Source organism: Lutra lutra, chromosome 1, assembly GCF_902655055.1.
Source record: "Lutra lutra chromosome 1, mLutLut1.2, whole genome shotgun sequence".
In the NCBI taxonomy this organism is placed as follows: domain Eukaryota; kingdom Metazoa; phylum Chordata; class Mammalia; order Carnivora; family Mustelidae; genus Lutra; species Lutra lutra.
The window spans coordinates 215,456,699-215,472,565 of record NC_062278.1 but is presented as its reverse complement, the minus strand read 5'-3'; the positions used below and the strand labels follow the sequence as shown (position 1 = coordinate 215,472,565).

Below are 15,867 nucleotides of genomic sequence, written 5' to 3'. Positions count from 1 at the left end.
CCCTCAAGTCTGCCTTGCCAAGCAAAAGGACCAGGTGCTGCGGATTCCACTCCCAGTGCTCATGGGAGCCAGGGTTGGCGTCTCCATGCAGGGACTCGAGGGACCACCCCTCTGTCAGTGGGCATCGCTCGAGATGCTGCTTTTGATTACAAATTTCAAGATCTCCACCAGCTATATTTCAATACCACTGCAGTCACATGTGATATTACCTTTGTACTCACATCCGTGTCCACATACAGGTGATGTCGTCTTCTAGAAGCTTTTGCTTCATACCTGCTCAGGTTCAGGATTGCCATGCCCCTCCCTCCCCAGGCCCATGTGTCAAGTGTGGCCTGAAGGTGTGCTGCACCAGCAGAGCCTGAGGGTAAGCGGGGCCCCCGCCAGGGGAGGAGGAAGAAAGGAGTGTCAGGGGCAAAGGGGACAGCATATGCAGAGGCCCTGAGGCCTAGGGCACGGGTGTCCTGTGTGCAGAGAAAGCCAGCTAAGGCCAGGGGATGTCATGGGCTGAGCCTGCATTGCAGAACCTCACCGGGCTCCTCCTCCTCAGGGCTTGGAAATCTCGAACTGCATCAGGGATTAGGGAGCCCTAGCGTTCACAGGCAGAGTTGGAACTGGAATGAAGAAAGTAAGTTGGAAGATAGGGATTTGGGCTTTAAAATCTAAACACGAAAATAAGTCCGACACAGGTTCCAGGTCAGGTTGGGACCGTGTCACGGGGCTGTGTGTGCTGCCGGCGGCAGGTAGCCAAGGCGCTGTCTGCAAATGCTGGTCCGTGGGCGTGCGCTCTGGAGCTCACACCTGGGAGCTTCGGGGGGTGGTTTGAGAGGAGGGTGTCTGCTGGGAGGAGCCGCTGAAGCAGGCCGGCGCCAGAGGACCCTCCACAGTACCTGTGCTCCCTGCTGAGCTTTTTTTTTTTTTTTTTTTTTTTAAGATTTTATTTATTTATTTGACAGAGAGAGATCACAAGTAGACGGAGAGGCAGGCAGATAGAGAGAGAGAGAGAGGGAAGCAGGCTCCCTGCTGAGCAGAGAGCCGGATGTGGGCCTCGATCCCAGGACCCTGAGATCATGACCTGAGCCGAAGGCAGCGGCTTAACCCACTGAGCCACCCAGGCGCCCCCTGCTGGGCTTTTGAGCTCGACCGTGACCCGCTGTAGGGCAGAGTCACGGCTGTTGGGCAGTGGAGGGTCGGCGCCAGGTTTCCTGAACTTGATCCTACCGATGTGACAGGCACGAACACTTGTTCTAGGAGGTCCTCGCAGGTTACTCTCGATGGCTCAGGAGGCTGGTGGGTGCGTTCAGGCTACCGAGGCTAAGCCTCCCGGGGCCAAGCCCTACTGAGCAGACCCTCTTGGTCCCCTTCCTCCTTCCCCTTCCCAGCCATTTTAAAAGGGCTTGGATGACTTGAGTGTCACAGACATCTGGGTTCACCATCCATCTCCCTGCCTCAGTTTCCAGCACAGAAGTAGAATCCCCCAAATGGGATTCTAGAGACCCCAAATGTGAGATACCACGGGCCAGACAAGCCTCCTGGACACCAGCCCTGAATCCATCGTGGACAGTGAAGGGCTCTGGCCTCGTTTGTGGTGGCGACTTCGGCCTGAACCTGGCAGCCGCTGCCTAATTAAAACCTGTTACCCCTTGCCCTTTGCCCTTGGGGGGAGCCCTGCGCCTCCCTGTTGCGAATCAAAAAGCAGATGGTTCTTGGGAGTTGAAAGAGTTGTACATTGATTTGCAAGAAAAACAGGCGCTGTAGCAAGCCCTGGGGCAGGTTGTCTGGCTGACCAGTTCCCCTGGGAAAGATACCTGCACGGGGCTCCAGGCCCCGCAGGACAGTCTCCTTTAGGGGAGAGAGTAGAGGGTGGACAGGCTGGGGAGCTGTTTCCTGAGGGGACAGAGAGGCCTCAGGGTTCCCTGGCTTCATCCGTTGAAGGCCATGCAGCCCTTCATCTGGAGCCCCGGCCCAGGCTGGGTGTGCTCCAGCAGGAGAAGCTGGCCCTCTGCCTGTGGGTTCAGGTCTGGGGTCAGCACTTCCTGCCTGGCGCCCAGCCAGGAGCCCGCCCTGAGAAGTGCCGTGGTGAGCTCTCTTGAGCAAACTGCTGATCCCCATCGGCCAGGCCCTGGCCTGCCTGGAATGCGGGTGCAGGGGCGGGCTGGGCTAAGGGCCCAGTGGGGCTCTAGGCCACAGGAGGGTTAGTCCCTGCAGCCTTGCCGAGTCATGCTGCGGTTCCAAAGCTGCCACAGAATTTGCTGGATGCGGTTGCACCTGCCCTGTTTGTCATCCTGCCAGCTCCAACCCCCCGGGCTTCCCTCCCTGCTGGTGGTTGGTTGCCACAGTAGAAGAAAACAGGGCAGCTGTGTTAGAAGGAGCTTAAAATTGGTTACATATAAGCTCCAGACAGGACAGGGACAGACCCTGGGCCCCAGAAACAAGTAGTTTTGGGTGAACAAGTCACACCCTCTGCCTCCTGCAGAGTTCCGTGTGCTGGTGCATTCCAAGTATGGGCTCCTTTTGCACTCAGGGAAAGCAATAAGGAAACGGTCATGAAAATAATCAACAGGTAAGACAGGAGGTATGAAAGGAAAATTCAGAATTGCTGGGAAAGGGGGGGGCGGGTGTGGACAAGAGGATGAATCAAAGGTTTGAGGTCAAGTAAATGAGAAATCATGAAAGAATAGATTTTATTTTTTTTTAAGATTTTATTTATTGGGGCGCCTGGGTGGCTCAGTGGGTTAAGCCGCTGCCTTCAGCTCAGGTCATGATCTCAGGGTCCTGGGATCGAGCCCCGCATCGGGCTCTCTGCTCAGCAGAGAGTCTGCTTCCTCCTCTCTCTCTCTGCGGGCCTCTCTGCCTGCTTGTGATCCTCTCTCTGTCAAATAAAGAAATAAAAATCTTTAAAAAAAAAAAAAGATTTTATTTATTTATTTGACAGACAGAGATCACAAGTAGGCAGAGAGGAGGAAGCAGGCTCCCCGCTGAGCAGAGAGCCCGATGTGGGGCTCGATCCCAGGACCCTGGAATCATGACCTGAGCTGAAGGCAGAGGCTTTAACCCACTGAGCCACCCAGGCGCCCCAAGAATAGATTTTAAATGAAGCTAAAAGACAACTAGCTAAAAGAATTGAAAGGTTAAGGTTTGAAGGTAAAACTAGTTAAAAATGTAAGTTAACTAAGCTTAAAAGTTCGGAGGGAGGGAAGGGAAGGTGTGGAGGTGGTTCTGTGTGCTCCAGCTGCACCAGAGGGAACCCTAGCAGCCTGGGTCCCAGGATGGGCATCCAGCGGTCTCTTCCAATTCAAAGGGGGCCTTGTGGCTTCCTCTGCTGCTCAGCTGCTCATCCCGCTAGGGGCTCATTGTTCATAGTACCTGCAGCCATGAACTCTGACTCCTTTCAGCCAGGAGGCGCACTTCTCATGGCCCAGATCACCCAGCCTCGCTGAAGGTGGCCTTGCCCCTCAGCCCCCCACCCCACCATGCTCTCGAGACCAGCTCCATGGGCCTCTGGTGACAGCTCCTGAGAGAGCTGGGCTGGCTTTGCCTCTTGTCTTCCCCTTGTCTCTCGTCCTGAGACATGCTCTTTGCAGTGCCTCAAATAGGTCCTCAAATAATGCCTCAAATAGGTCAGGTTTTCCAGAAACAAAATTTGAAAGTGAAATAACGAAACCCATTCGTTTACTTCCTTAGTATACACTTACTTCTTCTCTTCTCTGGACTTCTGCTCTTTGTCCTTGTCACCCACAGCAAATGGTTTTTGAGCTGCTGCCACCATAAAGCGTGGTGCGAGGCCAGCCCCTGCAGCGTTCACGGCCTGCCTGGGGAAGCTGCCCGGGCACACAGGGTATGTGCTGGCACCTGCGGGCCTGGCTGGATTATGATCTGGCTTCTGCTTGCTGTGTAATCCCAGGCTCTGCATCTTTTTTCACACCTCAGGGTCTCGCCTCCAAATCAAATGGATTTGACGAAAATGTTAAATCCAGGTGCTTCCCTAGCTCAGGTTATGTGTTTCTTTTCTTTCCTTTTTTTTTTTTTTTATTATTAATTAACATAGAGTTTATCGGTTTCAGATGTAGAGTTCAGTTATCCTGAAGACAAGGAAAACAAAAGCAAAAATGAACTGTTGGGACTTCATCAAGATAAAAAGCTTTTGCACAACATCAGGGTTTCTTTAAAATGACGCTTGGATTGCGGTGTTCAACTGTATTAAGAAACACATGCCCCCCAGATGTGTCCTTGGCTCGTTTGAAACTGCAAGCTCATTAGACACTTAACCAGCATCATAACCTACAGCTAGTCTTGGCCTTGGCACCCGTACCCTGGAATAAAGCTTCCCCACCCTGCCGGGAGAGCACAGAGCCAGCAGCCCGCAGACCATTATCCTCAGCGGATTCGCTGGTGAACACCCTTTCCTTTCCCTCGTGCGGGAGTCAGAGTTGTTTCTGTACCTTGCAGCCCTAAGTCCAACAGAACTGGCCCTTTCAGCGGGTGGAGGCTCTTCATAAAAAGACTTTGTAACTAAGTGGATCACATTTCTCTGTGTGTGATGCTCAAGCTGTCCTTGATTTTGTAACACGTCAAAAAGCTGAACCTAGGGGCACCTGGGTGGCTCAGTGGGTTAAGCCTCGGCCTTCGACTCAGGTCATGATCTTGGGGTCCTGGGATCGAGCCCCGCATTGGGCTCCCTGCTGAGCAGGGAGCCTGCTTCCCTGTCTCCGCTCTCTGCCTGCCTCTCTGCCTACTTGTGATCTGTCTGTCAAATGGATGGATAAAATCTTGAAAAAGAAAAAAAAAAAAAAAGCTGAACCCAGAAAGTAAGTGTATACTAACGAAGTAAACAAATGGGTTTTGTTATTTCACTTTCAAATTTTGTTTCTGGAAAACCTTCTGAGATGCTGTTTCAGATGGTCTGCAGCTAAGTCAGTTTTGAAATTGCTGAGCTGCTCTATCTGGGACCTTGCAGGCTCAGTTTGCTGATCAGGGGTCAAAAGAGAACATGGTCCAAGGCTTGAAGATGTCATTGAGCGATGTCATGGGAAGATGGACTAAACTAGACTCTAGGGAGGAGAGCAGGGCTGAGGGACAGAGAGGGAGTCCTTCCTGGCAGTATGGGACCACCTCCATACCTGGCTAGCAGGGTCTGTCTGGGGCACCATCTTCACTTGATTACTTGTGCCTGCCTGAGGACAAAGGGATAGTGCTCTGATCTACTTGCAATGTCTGCACTGGTCAAAGGATTAAACAGTGAGGACACCAGGCACTATGTTGCCATCCCTGATATGGACAGACATTTTTTGTCATTTTTAGGATTCCCACCAGTGGCCAGCAAACCCACCAAAAAATAACGCTGCTCCACCAGCTGTGTATGTATCACCGGTGAATTTAAGAATGGGTTTTTAGAGGATTTTAGAAAAATGAACAATATAATATTCCAAGATATGAAATAATAGGAAATTCACATTTTGTTGTTCACAGAAGAAGTTTTTATGGGAACACAGCCAGAGCTCATTTTTCTGCATCTTGTCCGTGGCCACTTTTGTGCAACAGTGGCAGAGTTGAGTAGTCATGATAGAGATGGGATAGCCTGCAAAGCCTGATAGAGTTACACCAGTGGTTGACAGAAAAAGGTTACTGACCCTTGATTTAGAGCATCGTATGGGAATGGATGGGAGAGGTCCCGACTTGGTCGTGGGGGGTGACTGTGTGGAAGCCCTGCCTGCCACCATCTCTCATTGCTTCTCTGGTTTCTTTCCATCTGTTGGAAAGGCTTATGGGGGGATGACCTCTTTGATGCAGAGTTCGTGGTTCGGTCCTGTTGTTCTTCCTCCACATGTTGTAATTTTGCTTTAAGGACATAGTGAAGGGACATTGGGATTTCTGGGCTCTGTGTGTCAGAAAGCTAGTTCTTTGACCTTCATGTCTAGGGACTCCTTTGGCTGGAAGGCTGTAGAGGAGTTAGCAAAGACTAGCTTTTAGGACCCAGAGCTGTCCACCACCTCTCCCCTTATCCCATGCAGTGACCTGTGACTGCCACAGCTCTGGGCTCCCTCTGTCCTGAAGGCTTCACACCCCAAGAGGAAAGCAACCTCTGCTTCCTCAACCCTGCAGGGTGGGCTCTGACTGGCCAGCTTGTGTCCCAGGCCTTTGCCTGGACCCATCACTGAGACTGGAAGGGTGAGGTACAGCATTTGGCCCAAGTCTTGGGCGAGAGGTTGGGACTCAGCGTTGGGCAGCACCACCAGAACCCTGAGTTGGCTTGGGGAGGGCCCATTTCCTTAGGGAGGCAGCCATGGCGGGTTGAGTAATAAAGGCCCTTATCAGGGCTCTTCAGGATCCAAGAAGGGCATGTACAACTAGACAGAGCCCTGCCCCAACAGAGAATTAGACTCGTTGCCAAACCTCATTCAGCGAGAAGCACCCACTGGCCTAGACTGGGGAGGAATTGGCAGCTTCGGGCAAGGGGCCCTGAGTGCATCCCATGTCCTGTTGTAATGGGGACAGGGCAGTGAAAGAGGGAGAAGGAAATCCCTGCTCTGGGAGCTGGCGTCAGGAGGCATGAGGGGAGCGCCCTCGTAGTCCTCACGGCCACAGGCAGCAGTGACAATGGCTGCTGCTTCTCCTGTTGCCGAACGAGGTGAGCGCCCAGGTGGTGTCTGAGTGGAAGTCACAGGTCTGGTCCTCACAGCCTCACGATTTTCCCAAGCTCTTTTACTCCCAGATTACTCTGCCTGCAGAAGCTTCTGGAGAGCAAGGCTCATAACACAGGAGGCTAACAGGCACACAGCAGTGCCCTCTCAGGGCAGGGGGTGGTTTCTGGTAGTTGCTGCCAGTCCTTTCTGGAATGGGGTGGTGTATAGATGACCATGCGGTGTGGGGGGTGATGAGGCACCCTTGTTCAGAGATGACCTTTGTGACACCCAAGTTTGAACCTTGCTCCATGACTGCTGAGACTCTCACCCTGAGCTGTTTCTTCAGCAAATGTTTATTGAGCACCGGCTTTGTACCAGGCTTTGTTCTAGATGACAGAGATAGAGCAGAAAGTAGAACCGGGAAGGCCTCTACCCTCATGGCTACCGTTCTAGTCTAGCAAGGACACAGACACCCAGGATTTGGTTGGGAGAAATGACGCTGATCTGGGTGACTGGCTTCATATCTAATAACGTAAAGAGGTTGAATTGTCAACATTTCTAGAACGCAGTGCAGTACCTCTGTGACAGGACAGTACTAGTAAATCAGAATTTGATTCAAACTAAGATCCATTCATCAAAAGATATCATCAAAATGTAAGAAGACATAACATAGGATGGAAAAGGGGTTTGCCCAGAGGACTCTCTGGAGGAGGGTAAAGACGTGAACAGATACTGGCCGGAAAGAGGTTGTCAGGGGACCCTCCCACCTGTGAAGCGGAGCCCGGGTTCACTGCTCATTGAGGAATTGTGAATTAAAGGCACACAGAGGTAGAAGTTCGCACCCCACGTGTGGAACAGCCGCACTGATGAGGAGTGACTGCAGGTTGAGCTGACCAGATGAGAGCTGCCTGGCCCTGCTCTCCGGCTCTCCCCCCGCCGCCAGTGTATCCCAGAAGTGCGGGCCGGCCACTCGGACATGAGTGTCCCCAGCCACGTGCTTCCGGATACCCAGAACTGGTGCAGCCCAGGTGCCCACCTGGGCCATGAGGCAGCTCCCAACACGTGGGAGCTGCCACTGCGTGTGCCTCAGAGACAGTTGTCACAGCAGTGAGGGAGACAGCCAGGCCTGGGAACTGACTGTGCCGGACCTCCTGTCATCAACTTCAAGAAGAGGCCAAGCCCACCCAGGTCCCAGAGGTCAGGCGGGCTCTCGGGAGCCTGGTGCACCTCGGGATGCTGAGCACTGAAGATCTCACATCTCAGCCATTCTTTTTTCTTACGATCTGTAAGAGGGGGTGAGGGGCTACAGAACCTTGGGGGAGCGGGCACTTGCTCTGAGGTGACGTGAAGGCTGCAGCTGGGCTTCCCAGGGAGCAGTGGCTTTGATGATCCTGAGGACGGGGAGAGAGGGGTGCTGAGGTCAGAGCCCTGGAGGGCCAGGCCGCCACCACAAGGACTTTGGGCTTTGTGCCTAGTGAGGTTGACAGCTGTGACTTGTCCGCCACTAACGCAGAGGGGAGGAGGGCTGGCGAGGGAGCCCCAAGCCGGCCTCAGCAGTGCCTAATGGTGCGGTGGGGGTCTCCAGAGGACTTCCAAGGATTAAAAATGACATCTCAGCACTTTGGCATCTAAAATGTAATGGCAATGATGTGCTGTCTGAGAGAGGATACCTTTTAAAGTCCCCCATCATCCTGGGTCCCTGTCCCTCCGTCACGTGCACCCAGTTCCGGGCCATCTGTAGTCCGAGCTCACTGCACCAGGGAAGCATCAGGCGTGGGTGGCCACCTGGGCCTTCATTCCTCAGTGACACCCTTATTCCAGAGGTTTGTAAGAGGAGCCCCATTGCTCCCTGTTCTTTCCTGTCTCCGCCAATTTCTTAGCCCAGTGGAGGTGAGAGGGTTTTATTACAAAACTTTCCACTGTATCCCAGCACCAGGGTCTTACTTCATGAGCTCCCTCGAGGGCCACACACATCCTGCGAGGCCCAGCCACCTTCACGGATGCCACAGATGAGCAGGGGGGTGTGTAGCCTAGAGAGCCTGGCCTTAGCGCCGGGCACAGCACACTCCACACCCACCAGTGAGCAGCAGAATGAATGTAGCGGGTCACCTGGTGTTTCTAAAACGTGAAATAGTGGAGGAAACATCAGAGTTCATCTCACTTGGCAAAGGCAACCCCGTGCAGGGAAACCCCGTGTATTTTACAGCTGCAGGTGCTTGTCCTGGATCAGAGTGAAAGCTGTGGCTCCTGCCGTGTGTCCTGGTCAAAACTGTGATGAGAATGCTGTCAGGGTGAGAAGGGGGAGCTCTCAGAAGGTCGGGGGGACAGCAGGACGTGTGCAGGTGGCTTGCAGCTCAGGTCTCCCTCTCCCCAGCCGAGCGCCCAGTGCCTTCTGATTCCAGTTCTCCTCTTCAGAGATATGCAAACAAGCCCCAGCTGTCTGTGGCCGAGCCACCCGCAGCCTGTTCCCGCAGAGAAGGGAAGCCTGCTACTCCGGGGGGCATTTAAGGGTTCCCTGGCCAGATGCCACGATTGCCTAAAGGAGCAGCTTTGCCAAGACCACGGGATCCCAGAAACTTTGCTCTTTCGGGTTTCTGGCACATCACGGTGTCCCTGGTCCTCCTCCCACAGCTGGGGTCTCCTGAGCTGCCGGCCACACATAGAGGAGCTGGAATCTGGTCCCTGCACCTTGCTGGCTTTGGACAGTCATCAGCATTCAGTCCTTGCTCTGGGCTGGACGCTTGACACACATGTTCCCAGCAAGCCCTGCCCAGACACAACCTGCCTTGGGCTTCTGCCTTCCAATCTGTCATCCCAGTGTGAAGTGGGGTGCTCACGTTCAGCGAGGGCCAGCCCGCCCCCCGGCTTCCAGGTTGCGTTTTCAGCCACATCCTGCCATGTTGGGTCCAGCTGGTCACAGATGAGGTTAGGGCAAGCCTTGGAACAGAGCTTCATCCAGGTCACCGGCCCCCCAGGGTGGGGTCCATGGCTCCAGGCTGATGGAACAGAGAGGGAGACTGAGCTCGTAAGAGTTGTCGGCTCTCGTCCACCTGTCCTTAAAGCACCTGCTCCCTCCCAGGAGTGATGTCCCCTCTGAGCTCTTGTCCCTGGACAGAGCCAGGTCTGGGTGTGGCACAGCCTGGCGCCCAAGTGCATGGCTTGTCCGAAAGTGAGGCCTGGGAGACAGCGCTTGACACCCTGCCACATCACGGAACATCTTTCCTCTGCTTCCTTGTGGAAAACCAGTGCTTTCCCAATGGCAAGGACTAGAAAACCGCTCAGGTCTTCCATTCAGGTCTCTCTGGGGAGTATCTCTCCACTGGTTTTAGCCGAATTCTCTGAAGTTCACAGCTCCTGAGTGAGCTACCTGTAAGAGACACGCATGCAGAAACTGGTCTCTCTCTGAGAACTCATCCTTGCTGCTCCCGACATAACCAGACTGATTTTTGCATCGTACATAAATACAGTCGTGATTCTGCCTCTTTCGAGTGCTGAGGCTTTGGCTGCTCGGTATCTGCTGACATTCCTTCCAGGAGCTGGAGGGATTGGGTGAGGGCTGAGCCTGGATTCAGATGCATCCCTGGCCCCTCTGGGCTTGTTTCCCTCTCAAGAATGTTCCAGAACTCACAGGACAGTACATATACAGGAGATAACTCCTGAGCGCTTCGAATTTCTAATTCCTCAAGCAGCGGGTGGTGGCCGGGGTGGGGGGGCTCCCCCAGCAGGCAGGACCTGTGAGTGACGCCCACTGTGTCCCGCCTTGCAGCAGTAGTGGACGTCAGCTCAGCGAGGTTTTCATCCAGCTGCCTTCCCGCAAGGAGCTGCCCGAGTATTACGAGCTCATCCGCAAGCCTGTGGACTTCAAGAAGATAAAGGTAAGCCTGGCATGGGGTGTGGGAAGTGTGCCCACATCGGTGTTTGGGGGATCTGAGCCAGTATCTTCCGCGTCTGGGTGCTACTGGGGTGTATGGGACAGATGACCCTGGAGCAGACTGGGCAGAGCCTGAGCTGTTGGACCCAGTCACAGGCTCTTGGGGTTCCTCATGGCCTCAAGAGCTCAGCAGCCCAGTTTGTGGGAGAGGGTCCTAAAGCTGTGTTGACGGGCAGCCAGTGTTCAGGGTTCCTTCAGGGTTACCCATGACCTAGGCTTTAGCCGTGCAGCTCTGTGTTCAGTGGGCCTGGGCTTCCAAGTCTGTACAGCGGTCCCCAGAAGACAGGGCCATGACCTAGTTAGGCAGAGGGACTCCCGACTCTGGGGTCCCCCGGCACAGGGCAGAGCCCCAAGGTAAGGCCGCTTCTCCCTCTACCCATAGGAGCGCATCCGCAACCACAAGTACCGCAGCCTCAATGACCTGGAGAAGGACGTCATGCTGCTGTGCCAGAACGCTCAGACCTTCAACCTGGAGGGTTCCCTGGTGAGGAGGCCCCGGGGGGCAGTCGTGGGCAGGGCACCCACTCCTGGCTTTTGCCACCTTCGCAGCTAGGCCCCAGTTCAGCAAGCTGCTTGCTCTGTCTTAAACTGACTGATTAAGGGGCACCTTGGTGGCTCAGTTGGTTGAGTGTCCCAACTCCTGATCTCAGCTCAGGTGTTTTTAAGATTTTATTTATTAATCTGAGAGCACAAGCATGGGGAGAGGGAGAAACAGACTCCCCACTGAGCTGGGAGTCTGATGCAGGGCGTGATCGCAGGGTCATGAGTTCAAGCCCCGCTTTGGGCTTCACACTCATGGATGGATCCTACTTTAAAAAACAAACAAAGAGGCCCCTGGATGGCTCAGTCGGGTGGCTCAGATGCCTTTGGCTCTGGTCATGATCCCAGCATCCTGGAATTGGGTCCCACTTGGGGCTCCCTGCTCAGCAGAGAGCCTGCTTCTCCTTCTGCCTGCCCCTTTCCCTGCTTCTGCATGCTCGCTCATGCTGTCTCTGTCTCTCTGACAAATAAAACAAACCAAAAACAACAGGTTGGTTAAAGAATTCTCAGCCACTGGGAATATTTTGTCAATTGTGAAAGCAATGTATTCCTTACTAAAAGAAGCAGAAAGAACAACAAGCAGATTAGAGGAAATAAACTCAGTCTTATCTGTCCAGGATGACCCTGGGAGCAATCCAGTGTACATGCTGGAATTTTACTTTGAATTCACTAGTGACTCCTTAAATCGTGTGGGTGTGTCCTTCCCTGCAGTGAAATTAACATACACAACCTCAACTCAGCAAACTTTTTCTAAGTGTGCTGTGGAGAGGTGGGTCGTTGGAAAAGAGATTTTACAGTCCTAAATTTGGGGGAAATGTTACTTTAAACAGGGATATGTGTTTCCAGCATTGCTGCAGACCTTTTTAGACCCTTTAAAAGCATATCCTCACTGGGATTCTTCAGAGGAAGGGAGGGAGGAACTTGTAGTTCTTCCTAAGCTAACACATCCACACTTTTCTCCACGTCTGATGTTCTCTCAGGCCCTGATTAGGAAAGGGTTATGGAGGGCTCTCTGCCCTGCACAGGCTGTCCTGGCCAGAGGGCAGGGCCAGCGGCCCCCATCAGCCCCCAGCCCACTGACATCCCACATGTCTCTTTTTAGATCTATGAAGACTCCATCGTCCTGCAGTCGGTTTTCACCAGCGTGCGGCAGAAAATAGAGAAAGAAGATGACAGCGAGGGCGAGGAGAGTGAGGAAGAGGAGGAGGGCGAGGAAGAAGGCTCTGAGTCTGAGTGTGAGTCCCAGCGGCGGGTGGTTGTGCAGACCAGCATCACGGCCAGGCCGCTTCCTGCCACCCCTGACTCGGCTTGCCGTGCTCTTCCAAGCTCACGTGTTTTTTCCTTTTCCCCCCGCTTTCTGGTCCCTACCCCAGCCCGCTCCGTCAAAGTGAAGATTAAGCTGGGCCGGAAGGAGAAGGCGCAGGATCGGCTGAAGGGGGGCCGGCGGCGGCCGAGCCGCGGTTCGCGGGCCAAGCCGGTGGTGAGCGACGACGACAGCGAAGAGGAGCAGGAGGAGGTGAGTCCCCGGCACTGGCGGCAGGAGCTGGTGGCCGTGGTGGGCCAGTCTTTGGAGCTCTGTTCCCGTGCCAGGTCTTGGACCCTTCAGTCGCGGCCTTGGGAGGGTCAGTGCTCCAATACCCCACTCCACAGATAGGGAGACTGAGGCTCGGGGTTGGACACGGCACATAAGCCAGACCAGGTCCGTGTGACCCTGGTGAACCAGTGCTCTGAGGCCGGTGGAGCAGTCGCCTCTCCCAGCACACTGGGTCCGCCACGCTGAGGCCATTGGTGGGGCTGGGTCTCTACCGAGGGTGGGGTCAGGAGACCCTAGGACAAAAGATGCCATCAGACAGGCCCCTATCTGTCACCCCTGAGCAGACACAACCCCCTCTGTAGCTGAGGCTTTCATGATGCCCTCGCGCTGGGTGACACACGTGCTTTGCCACCGGGTCTCTGCTCGTGGCTCTGTTCTGGCCTCTGTCCAAGGATTTCCAATCAGTGGTGGTGGGTAAAAACAAAAAACAAAATCCCGCGATCTAAAATTACCAAAACGGCGTGAAACAGGCCCCGTGAATGGTGCCATGAGTGGTGTCTGGGTGTCGCCTCTGCCTCGGAGCAAGCTGCATTCCTTACACACCAGGGAGAAGCGGCAGGAGCATCGAGCCCACAGTGGCCCGCTCTGTGGGTATGGGGGCTGGTAGCAGACCCGTCTGAGCAGACTCTTGGCCCCCTGGCTGTGGCCTCAGTGCCCAGCCCTTCCCTGCTGTGGGAGACCGGCTGTTCACTTCACTTCAGAGACTCAGTTTCCACTTCTAGAAAACAGGGAGGCCACGTGGATTTCCTGGGGTTGGATCCCAGCAGAACTCGTCGAGTGCTGTCCCAGGGTTGCTGTTTTCCTCATGCAGCCGTTTGTAGTAATTGCGAAATCTGGTGGCTCGGAACAAACGTGACCATGTCATGATAACCTGGTGAGGACATTACCGATGTCCTGGCCATGGAGCGCTGGCCTTTGTTTCTGGAGAGGAGAGTCTGGGCCGTGAAGCTCCCCATCTGCCCAGTCCTGATGCGGCACAGCATTCTGTGGCCCTTGCCAAGCTTTTGAAACGTTTGTGCAGAAGAACAAGCATCCTACATAGAAATAACCACGGTGGTCTTAAAGCCGCAGGTCAGGGGCACAGGGACAGGAACACTGCGGTGGGAGGAAGCAGAGAGGACCCAGCGAGTCTCCCAGATCCAAGGAGAGTCCGTGTGGGCACAGGGGCCAGTCCTCAGGAGATCAGCGGCACCGGGATTTGGCCACAGTGCCAGCGGCAAAGCCAAGGGCTGCCACACCTTCAGCCTCATGGTGCCCCTCGGCTGCCCGATCCCCGCCTGCCCCGCCCCAAGTGAAGGCAGTCAATGACCGTACTTAGCGCCTGGGTAGGCCCCAGGGTGGGGGTGACCTCAACGGTGGGGCTGACCATGCTCTCTCCTCCTGTCCCCCTCCAGGACCGCTCAGGAAGTGGCAGCGAGGAAGACTGAGTCCCAACATTCCAGAGTCTCGACCCCGGGCCCCTGGTTCCAGAGCCGAGGCGGCGTAGCCCTTAGCAGTAACGGGTAGCAGCAGATGTAGTTTCATACTGAGGGTAAACTGTATAAACGAAAATCTTCCATATTTATACGGCAGAGAAGATGTAGGACTGTTTGTGTCTGGCCCTGTCCTGGCATCAGTAGCGTTTGTAACAGCATTAACTGTTGAAGACGAGAATCATGACTCGGGGAACATGCGACATCCGCTCGTCTTTCCTCTCCCGGCAGTACTGTTGCGGCCGCACTTGTGAGTCACTGTAGTTTCCGCCGTGGATGCACGCGTGTGGCCATCCACCCCTCGTACTGTATTCTGTGGGACAGGTCAGACTCGCTGGGGCCGGGGGCCGCAGACCCGGCGGGGTATGTCAGTGTCACTGGATGTCAAACAGTAATAAATTAAACAGACAAAACTCGCGGCCTTGCCTTCCGTGGTAGACTCATTCCAGGTTCCCTACGGCGTCGCCGATGCCTTGGGGGCCCCATCCTCCTCCGGTCACCGCATCCCATGGGCGTTCGTTTCACAGGGGAGGACACTGAGGCCCAGGCAGAGGAAAAGACCTGCCCGGTCCTCACACCATCTGATCTCCAGCTCAGGCTCTTGGCCCTGCCAGTGCCGCGGCCGTGCGGGGAGCAAGCAGCTCGGACCCTTCCCTGCCTGCAGCCAAGGGTGACAGCCACAGAGATGAGCAGGGGCCACACAGGTCAGTGTTGTGGCCTGGGAAGCCCAGGGAACTGTGGAGCTCTATGTCCTGACATGGAAGTCTCTAAGATATGTGATTTTTTTTTTTTTAGATTTTTATTTTTTATTTATTTTTTTTAAAGATTTTATTTATTTATTTGACAGACAGAGATCACAAATAGGCAGAGAGGCAGGCAGAGAGAGGAAGGGAAGCAGGCTCCCCGCTGAGCAGAGAGCCCGATGCGGGACTCGATCCCAGGACCCTGAGATCATGACCTGAGCCAAAGGCAGCGGCTTAACCCACTGAGCCACCCAGGCGCCCCAGATTTTTATTTTTTATTTGTGAGAGAAAGAGCACACAGGTCGGGGGTAGCAGCAGGCAGAGGGAGAAGGAGACTCCCCACTGAGCCGGGGAGCCCAGTGCGGGACTCAATCCCAGGACCCCGGGATCACAACCTGAGCAGAAGACAGACAGTTAACCAGCTGAGCCACCCAGGCATCCCAAGATACATGTATTTTTAGAATATATATTATTTAAGTTGTATAAAGACGTGGGCCCCTGGGTGGCTCAGTCAGTTAAGCATCTGCCTTCAGCTTGGGTCATGATCCCAGAGTCCTGGGATCGAGCCCCGCATCACTTGCTTCTGCCTCTCCCGCTCACCCTGCCTGTGCTCTCCCTTTCTCTCCATGTCAAACAAAAATAATAAAAAGTCTTTAAAAAAATGTATGAAGATGTGTTGATACACATAACAAAGCGACTTTCTGATCCAGCTCTATAGGCCCGCCTCCCCCCACAGCCTGGAGCTGCCGACGTTTCTGCTCGGACTTGGGGTTCTGTGTTTAGGCGTCTTCCTCGAGGAGCCCCCCCTTGCCGGCCTGGCTTCCAGGTCAGCCAGTGACGGCTTGGCCTTTGTGCTCAGACACCTGACTCGCTGAGGCTCCGCGCCAGTGGCCCCGTGCTTAGGCAGCTTTCGAGTTGGCCCTGCCTCGGCTTCCCATCACCCTCTCTCACGTTTTCTCAGCGCATG

The 15,867-nt window shown here is 54.5% G+C and overlaps 1 protein-coding gene across 7 annotated transcripts in view; it reads left to right on the top strand.

The window, feature by feature from the left end:
* Nucleotides 1-14,575, top strand: part of SMARCA4 (SWI/SNF related, matrix associated, actin dependent regulator of chromatin, subfamily a, member 4) — a 92,675-nt gene extending 78,100 nt beyond the window's left edge. For 5 of the 7 annotated variants that reach the window (XM_047702187.1, XM_047702212.1, XM_047702203.1 and 2 more), the window contains 5 exons: nt 10,387-10,495; nt 10,934-11,035; nt 12,194-12,326; nt 12,465-12,607; nt 14,080-14,575. In XM_047702187.1, the coding sequence (XP_047558143.1) occupies nt 10,387-10,495; nt 10,934-11,035; nt 12,194-12,326; nt 12,465-12,607; nt 14,080-14,112 (520 nt within the window). In that variant the 3' untranslated portion in view covers nt 14,113-14,575. The remainder of the gene's footprint in view (nt 1-10,386; nt 10,496-10,933; nt 11,036-12,193; nt 12,327-12,464; nt 12,608-14,079) is intronic. The other 2 variants (XM_047702222.1, XM_047702177.1) reach the window with 1 other exon arrangement.
* Nucleotides 14,576-15,867: the final 1,292 nt, after the last annotated feature.